A 17,133-nucleotide genomic window follows, 5' to 3' on the forward strand; every position below is an offset into this window, starting at 1 on the left:
TCAGAAATATCAAAAAGTGTTGATTCATATTGGTTACTCATATCTGATCCCATTATGGTCTTTTCTCCAGAATATAGTGGGGACTGAATTGCAGGAATATACAGTATATGTATTTAATTATTACTGATCACACAAAATCTAGTCTGCTCCTAATGCTGCATATTGCATACATACTGTATGTTTTGCCAATTCCCTGCTTTTATCATCATCAAAGGTTTTTTTTTTTTTAATAAATTCAATGGCCCTTCTGATGTACTGCCATTACAAATGAATATTCATCTTGTATAACAATAATAAGCATGATGACACAGGCCAAATACATATATTATATTTACTAAAGAGACTCTCTGAAAGTCAGCAGAAGTTGTGTCGATTGTCGTAACCCTTTACGTCTCACACCAACTGGCTGCCAGTAATTAAAATAAGGCAATCTGGACCATTTCTGGGTCACTCAATAGTTGCCAATAGCAGCAGCTTCCTCCCAGAGCTCGCACTTCTATATGTTATATGTTTATCATGCACCATGATGGAGGAGTGAATAGTCGAATCATCGTCAATTCATATGTGATTCCCGTTATTTTGTTCAGCAAAAATCACATCACTTTAAGGTTCTCAAAGATCACTGGATATACATGTTATAATTGTCCAAGTCAACATTTGGTTATAATAACCACTTGTTATTTGTTTTCCGCCATAGTAGGAATTGCATCATCCCAAATTGGTCCATTTGACATCAAACAGCAGTGTGAGTGTGAGAGACTCCTATCTCTACTGGTTCCTACTGGTCCCACTATGGGGAAGACCGGTCAGAGTACAGTGGACCTGAACTCTCCCTCAGAAGTCAAACAAGCGGTTCCCTTTGAGGAGTTGGACCCTGTGACAGCCGCTTCTGACAAAACTCAAAAGGAAGAACTGCCTGATCGGGGAAGCTGGAAGGGCAAGTTTGACTTCCTGTTGTCGTGCGTGGGATATGCCATTGGTTTAGGAAATGTTTGGAGGTTTCCTTATCTGTGTGGAAAAAATGGCGGAGGTAGGTGTGGCAGAGACTCTAGGCAATATATTCAAACTAAATGCTCAGTTTACAACCAATCTTACTTGTCTGCTTTGTCAGGTGCCTTCCTGATACCATATTTTTTGACCCTGGTCTTTGCTGGAATACCTCTGTTCTTCCTGGAGACAGCTCTGGGACAGTTCTTGTCAGTGGGAGGACTGGGAGTGTGGAAACTCATCCCTATGATGAAAGGTAACAGAGAAAATTCAGATTTACATTCAAACCCGAGCATCATGATTTGACACTTTTAAAATGATAAATCAGTCCCTCATGGCCTTCTTCAAAAAGCAGCTCTTTGAGTCAAAAGTGAAATGTGATGAAAGTGCTCTGGATTTGTTTTAAGGCTGTAGTACCTCTCCCTCTTTGAAGAGTCATTTAAAACACTCCTTAAATCACTTGACAATGTGCTGACTCTTCCGCCTCGCTATCGCAATCCTGTCCTCTTAAACAAAGGTAACAAAAAACTTCAGACAACTTTTTCAATTTCACAGTGTTTCCGTCTTTATACTTGGCTGGTGTAATTGTAGCTCAGAAAGCTCCAGTAAAGCACATTTTATTTGTAGCTAGCAGCAAATCCAATAGTGAGACTGATGGTGCTCCAACTTGTTCTTGAAGCCATTGGCAAATAAACATCTATACAGCAAAAATAACACCAACAACTGTACTCCAGAAACTAAACATGAGCTGATCTGAATCAAAAGAATCACATTGAAATCGGATTAAACATAATTTTAGGCATTATGGCTAGTAAGATGTAGCCTACCTCAATAAGAGTAATGTGAGATTAGCTATAGAGGGTTTTATTGTTAATAATAACTGTTACCGCTGCATCTTCCTATTGCAGGTGTTGGTCTGGCAGCAGTCGTCCTGTCATTTTGGCTCAACATCTACTACATTATCATCATTGCCTGGGCCCTCTACTACCTGTTTAACTCCTTTGGTTCGGTATGTTCAAATAAATTGCAGCATTATATTGAGTAAAATAGCAGCAACTGGATGCTGGGAGAGGCATTCTGCCACCTTCTCCATCAACACCATTAAAAAAACTTCAATACACAATATTTTTGAGCTTAAACCTTTGATTTTGTGTTTAATGTCTAACTTTGCTTGAATTGTAATGCTTTCCATGTCTAGAGAGACTTGCACAGAACACAATGTTTCCCTTCCTTCCCAAATATTAGCTTGGCAAGCTAATATTTGCTAAAACTTTCAATCGACATGTCTGAATTAGAAGCTTTTCTGCATTACAGCTGGGCTTATCTTGAAAATCAAATATTTATTAGCTGCTAGCATGACAATGCATCTATAGCTATTGTCACTTCCCCGTGTTGTAGTCACAATTCTGGTTCTGTTGCTTCCGACAGTGAATCATTACAAGTTGTAACAGTCACCACGATACATCACCACGCGTTACAAAGTCATACAGTATAAAAATAAACTTGAAAAGAAGAATACATAGGCCTGTTTATACTTTTGCTTAGCCGCTGCTAAAGGCTAGGTATGCTCACATCAATTGCTAGATAGCTAACAGATCTAATTTTGTGATCTATATCAAAATATCATGTAAGTTCACATACTCAGTGTGTTCATTGACACATTTGATTCCATACAACTTTAATATACAGAAGACAGGCACTTTGCACATGGGTTAGCTTTCACAGAAGTAAACAGACTTCTACTGATATAGGCTACTGCAGGCTAAGCTGTGAGGCCAATTGCCTATTATAACTATTATTGTTAACACATAATGCCTCACAAACACAATTATGAAAATACAGCTATACCAAAACCAGATGCACATTAGCATTCACAGCTAATAATGGTATTGCACTTTTGTAGAAAATTAGCACATTCAGTAATATTGTACATATCTCAACTCTAAGCTTTTAGCAGTACTCACATGTGTACTTGTTGCTTTAATAAATAGCCTAGAGCTTGGGTTCCCAAAGTGGGGTACAGGTACCCCTAGGGGTATTATAATTGTCATAGGGGATATGTGAATGAAAATTAAAAACATTGACATAATTGGAAACTGGACTATAAATAGAGCAGCTAATGCTAGGTGAATGCTAATGCTCATGCTAGGTTATTGTTATTGCTAGGTTAATGCTAATGCTGGGCTAATGCTATTGCTAGGTTAATGCTAATGCTAGACTAATGATAAAGCTAGATTAAAGCTAATGCTAGGTCAATGTTAATTCTAGGCTAATGCTAATGCTAGACTAATTCTATTGCTATGTTAATGCTAGGTTAATATTGTTAGAATATTGTTATTGCTAGGTTAATGCTAGGCTAATGTTAATGCTAGGCTAATGCTATTGTTAATGCTATTGCTAGGCTAATTCTAGATAATGATAATGCCAATGATAAGCTAATGCAGTGCAATGTGGACCAGCACCTGCATCCTCACTTGCATTTTCTTCAGGAAATGCAAATATTCTAGTTATTCTGATTATATATTATCCATCAACAGGATAAGTAAAAATCACTGTAGGGATACATTGTTTATGACATTAGATGTTTATGTTTTTTAAGTGGGCTTCAGGTTAAATGTCTGAAGGGGTACGGCACTGTGAAAGTTTGGAAAACACTGGCCGACATCTATGAATTTGGCTGTGGAAAAATGATCAATAAGCACAGTGACTTTAACTCATGTTGTGCATTATATGTCTAACTTGCCTCTTTTTTGTAGTTCTTCATGATTTTTAGTTATAAAAATCTAATCAACACACATTGAAATCTTTGACTTTATGTTTGATAGTAAGGGATTTAAATGGGACATTCCTAACATCCTTTTGTCTCTGGTTTACTTTACTGATATCAATATACTGTATTGCTTTTGGAGCCCAAAACAGCAAACAAAATAAGAGGTGATATATTGATCTTTGTCCATTTGCTATATGTCTATGTTTGTAGGAGTTGCCCTGGCAAAGCTGTGATAACCCCTGGAACACAGATAAATGCTTCTGTAACTACAGCCTGACCGACACCACCAATCTGTCCAGCGCCGTCACTGAGTTTTGGGAGTGAGTCCGTGAGATAGAATAGATTTCCTTGCATTTTTGTGCTTACTTGTTGAGTTCACATCTCAAAGCTGTTTGATTATTTAATAAAAACATTTCAGACGCAACATGCACCAACTGTCCAATGGTCTGGAGGAGCCCGGCGAGCTGCGCTGGCCCTTGGTGGGAACTCTGGCTCTTGCTTGGATCCTGGTCTACTTCTCTATCTGGAAAGGAGTGGAATGGACAGGAAAGGTTGGGCTGTGCAAAGTTGCATTTTTGTGTTTTTAAAAGATAGTTTACATAATAAAGCTATACTTTTGCAAACATAATCTGACATGAAGAGGCTCAGGAGGCAGACCTCATGCTGTTACTGCCTGAGTCATTAGTTGGAGTGAATAAAAGGATGCATGAGGGCTCACAAAGCAAGAGGAACACAGTTCAAATCACTATATTTTGTATCTGAACTGTTTATAGAACTAGATACATTTTATTCCTTAAAAAAATCTTATATGTTTATTTAATGAGCTTGGAATTGGTCAAGTTAGTAAAGTGTATGAAAATTATTTCACTCTACTTTTAGTGTATCCACCTCCGACTGTTTGTTGCTATGGTTGTATTTGATTTATTCATGATATGCCCAAAGTTAAAGCAGACTGATCTGTTTCCAATTTTCTCCATTTCAGGAGATCAGGGGCCTCAATTAGAACCATTGAACACGTACAAAGCAGGGTCTGAAATATATGTTATTATTCAAAAAAAACACAGCAGGAGAATGTCTGCACCACTACCTTGGCTTTGACCCTTATATTGCTCATTACGTTCAGCCTCCTACTTCTTTAATAGTGTTTATTAGGGGTGTCCCGATCCATTATCAGAAATCAGTCTTATACCAGCAAGAATAATAAGTTGGGATTATATCAACCTTCATCTAACAACATTTCCAATATACAAGTAGTCCATTCCAGACTCCACACCAGCAGCTAACAGAACTAAATGCTGACAGTAAAAAAATTAAAAATAACTTAAGTAAACTTGAACTTTAATTTTGGCCTTGTGTCATTAGTTTTTATTCATTCTTGAGTTTTTTGTTTGGTTTGTTTGGTGTTCTTCTAATATTAAATTGTAGAATAATTGTTTAAGTTACACTTTTGCAGTTTAAAATTTTTTTGTTATATTATTGGATTCATTAATGTTATTTTTTTGGGCTTTCTATGGTAATTTTATTTTTTACAATTGTATTTTATTTTCATGTTTAAGCTTAAAATACCTGCTGTTGCAGGCTATTGTTCTCTATCTTCTATCTAAGGTTTTTTGTCTCTAATTTCTTCTTCTTTTGTAATACATACCTCATATTTGTTTTTTCTCCTCCCCAAAATCTTGTAGCATTTTCTCTTTATTTTACAGTAGCTTGATTTAAAACAGTCAGAAGCGTAGTAGCACATTTACTGCAAAATGATAAATGGATTTTTATGTGTCCCTGACATTTATTGAAATGAATCCCCATCATGCTACAATGCAGCCAGTCTATTAAGTGCAGAAAGCAATGGAAGTTTATTTCTGACTATACTGTGGCAAGCAGGATTTTACCTCAACTTTGATTTAGTTAAAGATAAAGCTTGCATTGTAAATTGGTTTTTAAATAATCTTCCAGCGCAACAGAAGACACAAAGGTTACTGCAGCATTTATGTCTTTTTTTTAATGTTCTTAAATGTAACTAAACCTAAGAATCCACAAGTTTGCAGTAACATTACTGAAACCTGATTAACAAAATATAAGTACTGTAATACTTAAAAAGAGTAACTAAACCTCAAAACCACTTTTGCTGAAAACAAATTATTTGAGTATAATGTAGTGTTGTTGATTGTTTCTTGTATTTTTATATGGCATATTTTGCTGTAAAACTGTTGGAGTGACTGTCTTCTATGGGTTAAAATCAAGCTATGACAAATTTTGTTATTGGCTGACAATGGTTAACCTGACAAGAGCCAGATTGATGTATAGCCCTCTCGCTATCTCGAGTTATCCACAAAGATCTGGGTCTTTGTCTGGGGAATTCTTTCAGAACCAGAAAGGGACGTGAACAGAATGGTTGAAGCTGATTGGTTTTAGCCAATCACACGCTGCTATGGTTACAACAACAACAAGGCTCCGCACATTTGTCTTTACCGTTTAAAAACGCACAAAGCGCATCTCGCTGTTGCTCTTTCAAAAATGAAATGCTTGATTCTTCTGAAACTGAGTTTATAGCAGCTTCCACATGTTCATCCTCCTGCGTCGACATCTTTCTATTTTGATAGCGGTAGCCCAGCTAGTTTCTCTCCTCGCAACTGCGTGTGCGCCAGTTTTGCTTCTGCCTTCGTCACACCCAGATATTCCGCCCTAAACCACAACACTGCCTCATGATTGGTTCGAACCAGCTTGGTTTGCTTACGAAGGGTAAGGGCTGTAGCTGCACAAGTTGGATTCTGGTGTTAGTGAACACCAGGAGAATCCATCTTGCAGGCAAGGTTAGAGAACGGTTGTTTGTGACATGTTTAGTAGCTTCTTACGCCACAAACTACCAGTTAGCCCCGCCCCTCCATTAAAAACTAGCACCTGTGGACTCTGTGATCTTTGGTGAGTAGGTTGGATTGAAAGAATTGTGAATAGAGACATATAGTGAGTAGGGTGTGTCTTAACTGCTCCAGGAGCCCCACCCAAAATCAAGGCATTTTTTGCAATTTCCAGCCTAGACTCACGTCAACCAAAACCTCAGGTTTTAGTTACTCTTTAATGTGCACCCAAAGTTATAAAGATATATATTGTGACGTAACTTCTTCTGTCAGTGTTAGATGAATATTACTGTCGGCCTCTAACAGGTGGTCTATTTCTCCGCCACATATCCCTACTTCATGCTGTTCATCCTGTTCTTTCGAGGGGTAACGCTTCCAGGAGCCATTGATGGAATCCTTTTTTACATCACACCAGACTTCAACAAACTAATCCGCTCTGAGGTACATTGTTTACACATGTTCACATAGTACTGCATTTTAAAACATATTTTAAATTATTCCAACACATACAGATGCTTGGTGGTTGGTGTGTGTGCGATTTTTCAGGTGTGGCTGGATGCTGCAACTCAAATCTTCTTCTCCTATGGCTTGGGTCTCGGCTCGCTCATTGCTCTGGGAAGCTATAATCCATACCACAATGACGTCTACAAGTGAGAACAGAAAACCAAAGCTTTCATCCTTTCTTTAATTGACTTATATTGATCTATTTTCCTGCTGTTTTACTCCTTAGGGACTCCATCATCGTGTGCTGCATTAACTCCTGCACCAGCATGTTTGCGGGTTTTGTCATCTTCTCCATCGTTGGCTTCATGTCTTACATCACGAAGAAACCCGTGCATGAACTTGCAGCATCAGGTACCATTGGAACAACAAAGAAAGCAATCTACATTTAATAATCTTTTGAATTTATATTCATCTTTTTATCAAAAACATACAAATTGTCTGAAGTGTGTGTGTCCTTTGTGACTTTCAGGTCCAGGTTTGGCATTTTTAGCGTACCCTCAGGCAGTAACACAACTCCCCATGTCTTCCCTCTGGGCTATTCTCTTCTTCTCTATGTTGATGATGCTCGGCCTTGACAGTCAGGTACAAACACTCCATGCATGAATAAAGGCATGGAGTTCAGCATGTACAGTAGGGGTGGGACGATACACTGAGTTCATGATACAATACTATAATCAATAATAGGCTTGCGTAATGTCAGCCTTATGTATAAAACTACAAATAAAGTTTTACCAAACTTTCTATCCACATTTATAATATGAATTTTTTTTTGACAAATCACGATTTATTGAGCAATCCGGATGAAACTCTGTGGGATGATTGAGGAACCAACCTGGCATAACTGAGTCAAATTTCATAAAAATTTACAAGCAAATAATGAGAGACAGGGATTTTCCAACATTTCAAACTGATCCAGAATCAGTTGATTAATCCGGATCCTCCAAAATCTAAAGGAATCTTATTCGGTGTAAGATCAATCTGTGGTTAAAGTTTTTTCAAAATCTGTTTATAACTTTTGACGTAAACAGAGAAACAAATAAAAACAGGGCAGTAAAAATATTGCCTCCTTGTCAGATGTAATAAAAACTAACCATAACAATCTGATGTGTGGTAGATCGAGTACATTTTTTTAATCTAATACTAATTAATGTCAATTAATTTTTGGTTATATCTTGCGTTACCACTTGTACCCTCAACCATACATTTTGCATCATTTCAATATCTTGTCACAGAATAAATCATTCCACCTTCAGCATAGAGCTCCAGCTTTTGGTTGATTGTAAAATTTCATTACAAATAACAGAATAACGTTTCAACGTATACTATGTCATAAATTGAACTCCAATATTCATTCTCTATTCGATATATACTGTATTTTATACATTGTTTTGCAGTTTTGCACTGTAGAGGGTTTTATCACAGCCCTAATGGACGAATATCCCCGAACTTTGAGGAAGAGGAAGAAAGTCTTCATCCTCATTGTCTGCTTGATTTCCTTCATTATTGGCTTTTCTAACATCACACAGGTAAGTATTAGGTGCATTTGTGCACTCTTGTTAGACTAAGGCCCAACACATGCTAATTTGTCCCATATAAGCGTTGCATTATACATAAACAGAACACACTCTGACAACAACCTGAGGTGTGCTTTCATTGTGCATATTTCATTTGGGTAAAGAGGAGGAAGTTAATATTCAACATGTCTCTTAGGGTGGCCTGTATGTCTTCAAGCTGTTTGATTACTACTCAGCCAGCGGGATGTGTCTCCTCTTTCTTGTCTTCTTTGAAACCACCTCGATATCCTGGTTTTACGGTAAGAAATCTCTTGTTTACAATTAAGGGAATGAACACAAAACAATACAAAACACATATTGATGACAAAGCACTTTGATTCCTTGCTAAGCCGTCTAAAGGGAGATTAAATCTGCTCCTCCCTATAAAATGCTATACCCTCTTGGCTTAACCTCTTTGTCACCTCTGGAGTCTTTTTTTATGTTATCTTCATTAACATACCGTCTCTCATCTCTCTTCCTCGCTTTGTGCCACAGGAGCCGAAAGATTTTACAAAAACATTGAGGATATGATCGGTTATCGACCGTGCGGCTGGTGGAAGCTTTGCTGGCTTTTCTTCACGCCTATGATTTGCTTGGTAAGTGAAGTAGGATTGGAGGTTTAGGCTTCATGCAGAAATCTTGATGCATGTTGTTATTGTGGAAAATGTAAAAAGATTCCCCTTGAAAACTGTGAATCGGTTATTTCACCATAACTCAAAATAACCAAATCAGACCCTTTCTTTATAATATTCTTAGACCTTTTTCATTTATGACCTACTTAATGGTTCCCCCCTGGCCATTTACCTTTGATTTTGGCAAAAGCTCACATAACACTTACCTCTACCTCTTTATAAGCCTCAACTTCCCCCTCTTTGTTAGTTTGACACTGCAAGAGTGAGACTAAAATATATATTAACATTTTATTTGGCACCAAGATTTATGGTAGGCTGTCATCAGAGACACTTGATTATTTAAGACTGAGATTAGTTGCATTTAAGCAGGCACCATGATGTTAATTTGTTGTTCACACAAACTATCTACCTAGATTAGTTTTTCCATATAATTCCATTGCATTGCTCTCCTTTTGCTGTACAAGTATGTTCGCTCAGCTGGTTCTTCCTTACCTTGAATAGCTGAAAAAACACAAATTAATTTTGTTTTTATTGTAATTTAATGATTATGTATATTTCCAGCCCAGTCTCACAGAGTTTGTGAAACTGTCACGTAAATGACTAATTTTTTTGTGATGCTTGGCACAAAATGTTTTCATGCAACGCTGCACAAATTTGGGGGGAGCTGCTTGGAACAAATTGCAAATTGATGTATGTCAGTGTTTATCAACTCAACCCAAACCATAACCCAAACCCTGAATAACATGTTGCAATAACATGTAAATGCAAGAGATAACTTCCAAGCAAAACACAAGTTTGCACGAAGAGTACTTGGAAATCATGTTGGCATGCATGAAAATAGAAACATTCATTCTTTTTGCGACAGTGTCACATTTCCCTGTGAGAGCGTATTGATATGTTTTACAGCCATAGGTACAGTACCTACCTTACTTCATCTGAACTATTAGTTAAAAATATACTTCACAAATTCTCCACCAGTGATACGACTCTGTAGACTACGCTTCTATAGAGTTGTTGACAACTTTCTATGACAAATATGCAATATTTTGATTAAAATTGAGATTTTAAACACCAAAAAAACTATCAATCACCACTTTCTGCAATGTTTTGGGTTGTGTTACTATAGATTACGTTGATTTAATGAGAACATTTTATTTTGTAGGGGGTGTTTACCTTCAGTGCCATAGAGATGAAACCTCTGACCTTGGGGAAGTATGTATACCCACTGTGGGGCCAATCGATTGGCTGGTTGATGGCTTTGTCTTCCATGGTGCTAATCCCAGGCTACGTTGTCTACATGTTCTGCACTACAAAGGGTGATATTAAACAGGTACAAACCCATTCATCAACCAATTTTCCCTTTCACTTTGTTACTGACTGCAATGCAGATCTGGCTAAGTAGAATGTACGTTCATTAAGTGTTATTGATCTAAAGCCAGAGCAGAAAAGGCTGCGTTTGTTCTCACTGCAGTATGTCAGTAGTTAGCTTTAGATCTATTGCACCAATACAATGAACAACTGCTTTGATTTACAGTTACCAAGACAATGCTTTTAATACATAGAGTTACTAATTACATGTTATTATCGTAAATGTTCCCTGACACTCCAATGGTGCAAAGAATTAATATTGCTTTGTGTTCGTCACATCAATCATAATAACCGTTCAGCATTTAATCATATGGAACTGTGTTTACTTGACCAGCGTTGGCGGATGATGACAACTTCCCGGCAGGATGAAAAGCCATCGGGGCATGAAGAATGCAAACGCACAGTGAGCGTGGGTGAAGCGCCTGTCTAGACCGAGATCATTCAGGTTGCAATGATGTGACTGTCAGTACTTTATTTGAACTCTTATCTCTGCAGTATAAGCTTCTTTATTGTAACGCATTAAAATTATGTGACGACACGGGAGGGACATCAGCGTGTCCTACTTTTAAAGTATACAGCTTTTCTTTTTGCGGTGAAAGCACAGAATACAAAAAATGGTAAAGGGTGTCTATGCATAACCCTTTTTTTTTTTTTTAAGGAAAAACTGTTATAACTGTAAACTTGATGTAAGTAAATGTATGCTCGTTGATATAATTAAAGTCTAGTTATACCTTTACCTTGAGTATTTTTTGCACCATAAAAATACATAAAACCCCACAAGTATGATTTACATTCATTTGTTTCCTGCAGCCAATGTGACGCCTTGCATAGCTGTAAATGTCAGTGAATGGGTGCCATTAGTGGATGTCACAGATGTCAATTCCCTTATAGGTTCTTACATTAATGGCTCGATGAACAAATCAGGACTATTCCCTGGTGTTTCATTTGGCCTTTCCGTGGTCAGGCCTTTTTAAATTGAGCAGTGCTAGTTTGACATCGGCAACAGTGGCAAATGTCATTTTGTTTTCGGGCTGTAAAGCAGTGAAACTAAAGTATATAATCTAAGCACAGAGATACAATGAAGGCACACTGTAACATCACATTTATCACCAATCAGTCCGGTAATACTTTACTTGAAGTTTTATACATAAGGCTGACATTCTGCTGTCATTGGCATGAATAAGGTGTCATGAAGAATGTCATTAAGTGTTGTTTGCTAAATTGCTTTTGCTAAATTATGACAACTTTAGAGCTATGTTGGCATTTTTAGGGTTAGGTAAAGGGTTAGGGGTTAGGGCTTGGTAAATGGTTGGGGTTAGGGTTACAAAGGGTTAGGGTTAGGCTAATGAACAACACTTAACTCATTGAGTGCTATTCACATCTATAGACATGAATTGGTTTAGTAATGTGGAGTGCCATTCATGTCTATAGACGAGAATTGTGTTTTTCGGCTGGGGTTACTAGGAGACAGTGTGACGAACTTGTACAATGATGTAATGACCAACTGGTGACATGTAGGTGACAGCAGCGCACCTTTGGATGAGAGATCACCCATGGATGGCAGAGCTCAGAGGGAGAGGAAAGGAGTTTACAAGACAGAAAATGGCTCTACCAGAGTTGATGCTGAAGTTCCCAGCAGCCGTCACCCGACCATCTATACTGTAACAACTGTTGGGTGGGCCAACAGTGGTGGTTCATGATGTAAGAGGCCACCAAAACATCATCAACCAGAATTTTCAATCAATAGCAAAATTCAGTTGCAACCCATAGAGGGCAGTCACTTTAACATTTTTTTTTTACACGCCAAACTGAAATACTTTGACTAAAATGACAACAATCGATCAACAACACTACTTCATACCCAAATACAATTGTTTCCAGTGAAAAAAAAGTTTTTGGGGTTTCGTTCATCTTGAACCATCCAGGGAGATTGTATTGTAGCTGTGCAAATACCAATAAGTATACTTATTAAAAGTAACTACAATCAAAGCCAAATGGAAATCGCCTTAAATCATCTTTAATTGCATGTTGATATACTGCAAATACAGGTAGAGGGAGATGACGGCTCACGCCTGGTGCACACTCACTCATTCAGCTTGACACATATTTCTGATATGAGCAAACACAGTGTTGAGGAACTGGACAGAATCAACACATCATTGGTGAAGCAGCGACCTGGTATGACAGAGCCCTTTGTGAGTTTTCGTCGTGACAGGAACCTTCTGCTGCACTTCCATCGTGATCGCTATGCTCCCAAAATGCTACATTGGTTTCCTGGCAAATGTGGGTCGATATGACAACAACCCTGGAATATCTAATGTGTCAAGAAGGTACTCTAAAGTCCAACTTTTAAAACGTGAAATAAAAGAACAAGATGAAGTTTTGTATTTGAAGGGGTGTAACAATCATAAAACAATAATACATTAATGGTAAATTAAATACAGGTTTTTGGAAAGTTAAGGTTTATCAGACCTATTGACACTGCATGAAATAAACCATGAAAATTGACTCGTAAATTGAAATATTAACTTGGAGTCTCAGTGCGTTATTTCTTTTATATGAGGAGCAGTTACAGGGTTGGGCTAAGGAGAAAAACAGGCCGCAAACTCCTAAAAGGTGAAAATATGTATCAGAAAAATAGACGTACAGAGATCAGATGGGAGGAGTTAGATGGAAACATCCAATCACTATCTTGTATTTTAATGAATGACACATTCAGAACAAACTATGGTGAGTGAAGGACTGCTGATGTTTGATAGCAGTTAGCAAGGGGCTAACTTGACACTGCTTGCATGTGGTATTTACAATCTACATTAAGGTGAACTAGAAAGAGATCTGATAATGTATTCCTTTTGTCCTTGTCCTCATTTCTAAGCATAGAAGCCAGCGGTAGAAACAATAGCATTAATGTCAGCGTATGCAACAAGCGCTGTGTGCAGTCCCTGCTTGTTTGAAAATGTCAGACACAAAGATTAGAAGCAAAGAGAAAAACAGTCACAAGGGTGTGAAACCAAACCCAGGTGTCATGTTGACTGAAGGAGAATTTGCCAAATTTGGAAAACGTACAACGGCAACACAATGGCAGGAGTATTAAAGGCAGACTGTGACATTTGGCATTTGTAGCAGAAGCAACAAGACGAAAATTCATGGATGATTTCCTGAGAAACCAAAATGAGAGTACATTGGCCCTCATTTATAAACCAATCTGAGTGCACATTTGGTCATTCAACAGGACCACCGTGGGATTTATGAGACATTCGTATCTGACCAATCCCAGCGTACTAGGCTGAATTTAATAGTCATTAACATGTCACGCCCTCAAATATTCCTGGTTCAGAGGCCCCGCCCACTGAGGTCAAACAAACATTGGCAAGAAAATTATTGATTTTATTATTATTATTATTTTATTATCCGAGATGAAAATCAGCATCCTAACAGCTGAGGTGAAGAAAAACAAAGATGTGCTTTTTGGTAGTGTGAAAACTGGAATTTAAGGAGCTCATTTTAAATGCTCTGTGGAAGAGAATAACGGAAGCACTGAGCAGTGTTTCCGTATTGGAATGAACTCTGCTGAGGTTTGAATTAAATTCTCAATAACTAACTTAACCAATGCCTAATGATGGTTTAAATGAAATTTTACTCATCCACAGGCTAAAAGCATAAATCCTTGCTATTTGATCAAGACAATTCTTTACTTTTTGGTCAAGAAAAAGTATAGACAAGTCAGGCTGGCGAGGCGAGCCCGTGTCCTGATTTTAGCGTACGCTTACATCAGAATTGATAAATACTGAAGCTTGCGTGAATATGGTCAAACACACGTCGTATGCTCAGATCTGAATGTACGAATGTTTGATAAAAGAGGGCCAATGTGTTTAAGTGAATGCTGAATTTCCTAGCGGTTCAGGAAAAGTTTCAGTTGCTTGAAATTTCTTTAAGTTTTAAAAACTGCCATACAACTGCCAGACAAGATTAAAGTGGAACAGGTTTCTGGAAAGCCTTAAAAAACTCACATGTGAAGACAAACCTCAATCAACAGTTTCCTGGACAGAGATTTTAGGCTAGAAAGTGTTTCCTATGATCGGTGGCTTCTGACTTTGGTCATCCTTCACTGTTGAGTGATCAATGATGAGTGGAAACTGTTTTCTAGACAATAGCGAGCTACAGCAAAACAAGTGGAGAGAGAGGACCATATCCTTCTAGGTTTTTTTTTTTTTTTTTTAATCGAGGCAAACGGAGACAAAAGAAGGCCCTCAATCAGATAGTCAGCAGCAGTGCAAACGCATCGATGGTGAAGCATCAGGTTTGTGAATTATTTTTTTCCCCTACTTTCAGGTACAACGAGTTTTTCAAAGCAACAGCAGGCGAGCGGGGAGAGGGCAGTTCCTTATTGTTCTTTTCTTTTCTTTTCTTCTAGCCCTAGCATTAAGTCAAGTGCAAAGGAGTCAGAAATTGGTGGAAGCGTGTGGTTTTTTTGGCACAGTTTAGTGTCAGCGATGCACACGTGTGCACACTCTGCAGAGTAGGCATGAGGTTTTGGGACGATGAAAAAATAAAATGCACATAGTAGAAGACGAAGAAGAAGAAAATAGTTTTTGAACTGAGTTCGTCCATTGCTGGAAAAAATATGCTAAAATCTGAGGGATTCCTGTGTTTCTGATCCAAGTAGTCCATCCACCATCTGAGGATGAGAGTATTTTTTTTTTTAACAAGAAGAGTTAAAATTGACAAAAAGTTATAGAAATTTGTTAAAACTACATCTTTTTTTTTTTCAAAATACACATGAAATCAGGTAATATATGCACTAACATAATCTATCTTTTCATCTTTATTTTCCTGTTCTTCATTTCGTCTTAAATATATGCATATAAGTGGTATTTATTTTATCATAGCGCTTTCATCTGTACATAAGTATTGAAGGGGTTAATTCTTTGTGAAACACTAACTAATCTATTTACACCATGCTCCGAGAGCCACTTGGGGTCCGATGTAGACTAAGTCGGGGATCTGGAGGCATGTACTGATGTGGGTGGTGGTAAGGTGGAGGAGGGGGAGGCAAAGGCGGCTGGTGGCCGTCGTTGCTATGGGAACCGTCCGGCGAACGCACAGGGGTGGACGTGGCCGACTGACTGAGCTGGTGGCGGTGGCTGTAGTGACGGTGTGTAGGCGTCTGACTGAGGAAGGCCTCCACGCGTCCATGGCTGCCGTTGTCCAACATGAAGACCTTGACGATCTGCTGACACTGGATCAGCGTCTCGGGCCGCAGGTCCGCTATGCTGACGGCGGGCTGGTAGTGGAGGTGGTGCAGGAAGGGGACGTGGTGGGCGGGTGTGCTGGCTGCCGACTGCAGCAGGACATGTGGAGGTGGGGGCGTCGACCCCTGGATTAGCTCCTGTGGCCCCTGTTGGAAAAGCAGCTCTCCCCGGGGGTTAGGAAGGGCCGTGGTCCCGGGACTCCTGCTGCTGCTGCTGCTGAGCGGGCACGTCTGAAGCCTGTTGTGAATTGACACCTAGTTTAGAAAACAGCCAAGAGAACAGCATCAAATGTTATAAAACTGGTTCCTCCTCTACCATCCGTCAAGCCCTCTTTTTCTTTTTTTTGTTTTGTGGGGTGGTGGTGAATGCATAACACACACACACACACAAAGGGCATGCGTGGGGAGTTTAGGTGGGGGAGTCAAATCATTGTGACCACTAAACCCTGGCCTTCCTTTATCCACACAAATACTGGAAATACAATCTCAGCCATACTCTGTGTGGCCTGGGAAGGACGACAGTGTAGGAAAAGGGCCACTAAGAACAAAAAGGGTCCCGGTGGTTCCAAAGGGGACACTGAGGGCCCCCGTGTCTCCCTTCCAAACCACTGAGTGGCACTAAAGAGACAGAGGACACGGGGAGACTGGAGGGTGTCGTGGAAACCAGAACATAGAGGGGGGCTACACCAAAGAGAGGGAGAAGTGAAGGAAGAGGAAGAGGAGGAGGGGTGGAAGCAGACAAGTCCACAGGCAACACTCATTGACTATCAACACTTCTTTCAACCATTTCTTTCCTTCTTTCTACTGGACTTTAAGTCACTTTAAAGATGCTATGCTAAAACGAACTGCTGGCGCTGCTAGTTTTTGTCTGACCTAAAATAAGTATAAAGTATTTACCTTATAGGTTTTGCTTGATTCAGTGTGTTGTTGGTGGAAGATATGTTCAATAGATGGTCGACACTACATACAAGCCGTGTTATGGACTTCTACAGGTGGCCTTAGACATAAACCTCTGTGTGGAGTTTGCATGTTTTTCTTGTGTTTAAGTGTGTTTTCTGCACATACACGCACATCCGTGCGCGACACACCCGTGCGCGTGTAGAATGATTCAATGCGAGTTGCTTTAGATTCAGCTTTATTTATTACTCCCTCATTCTGCATACAACTATAAACATGATGAGCAGCTCCATATGCCGCTACAAACGCAACGTGCATC

General features: G+C 38.9%; 2 protein-coding genes across 5 annotated transcripts in view; one reads left to right on the forward strand and one right to left on the reverse strand.

Moving 5' to 3' along the window:
• Positions 1 to 792: 792 nt before the first annotated feature.
• Positions 793 to 11,212, forward strand: LOC114465144 (sodium- and chloride-dependent GABA transporter 1-like). The gene is made up of 14 exons (XM_028449964.1): positions 793 to 1,030; positions 1,112 to 1,243; positions 1,896 to 1,996; positions 3,968 to 4,077; positions 4,176 to 4,308; positions 6,916 to 7,050; positions 7,156 to 7,259; positions 7,340 to 7,464; positions 7,583 to 7,695; positions 8,508 to 8,639; positions 8,824 to 8,926; positions 9,162 to 9,262; positions 10,461 to 10,628; positions 11,001 to 11,212. The coding sequence occupies exons 1-14, from the start codon at positions 793 to 795 to the stop codon at positions 11,094 to 11,096; spliced, it is 1,791 nt and encodes a 596-aa protein (XP_028305765.1). The 3' UTR covers positions 11,097 to 11,212.
• A 1,463-nt stretch (positions 11,213 to 12,675) lies between these two features.
• Positions 12,676 to 17,133, reverse strand: part of iqsec3a (IQ motif and Sec7 domain ArfGEF 3a) — a 121,507-nt gene continuing 117,049 nt past the window's right edge. For 3 of the 4 annotated variants that reach the window (XM_028449499.1, XM_028449501.1, XM_028449502.1), the window contains one exon: positions 12,676 to 16,172. In XM_028449499.1, coding sequence (XP_028305300.1) covers positions 15,618 to 16,172 — 555 coding nt within the window. In that variant the 3' untranslated portion in view covers positions 12,676 to 15,617. The remainder of the gene's footprint in view (positions 16,173 to 17,133) is intronic. The other variant, XM_028449500.1, reaches the window with a different exon arrangement.

The sequence above is a fragment of the Gouania willdenowi genome, chromosome 6 (genome assembly GCF_900634775.1).
Source record: "Gouania willdenowi chromosome 6, fGouWil2.1, whole genome shotgun sequence".
NCBI lineage: Eukaryota > Metazoa > Chordata > Actinopteri > Blenniiformes > Gobiesocidae > Gouania > Gouania willdenowi.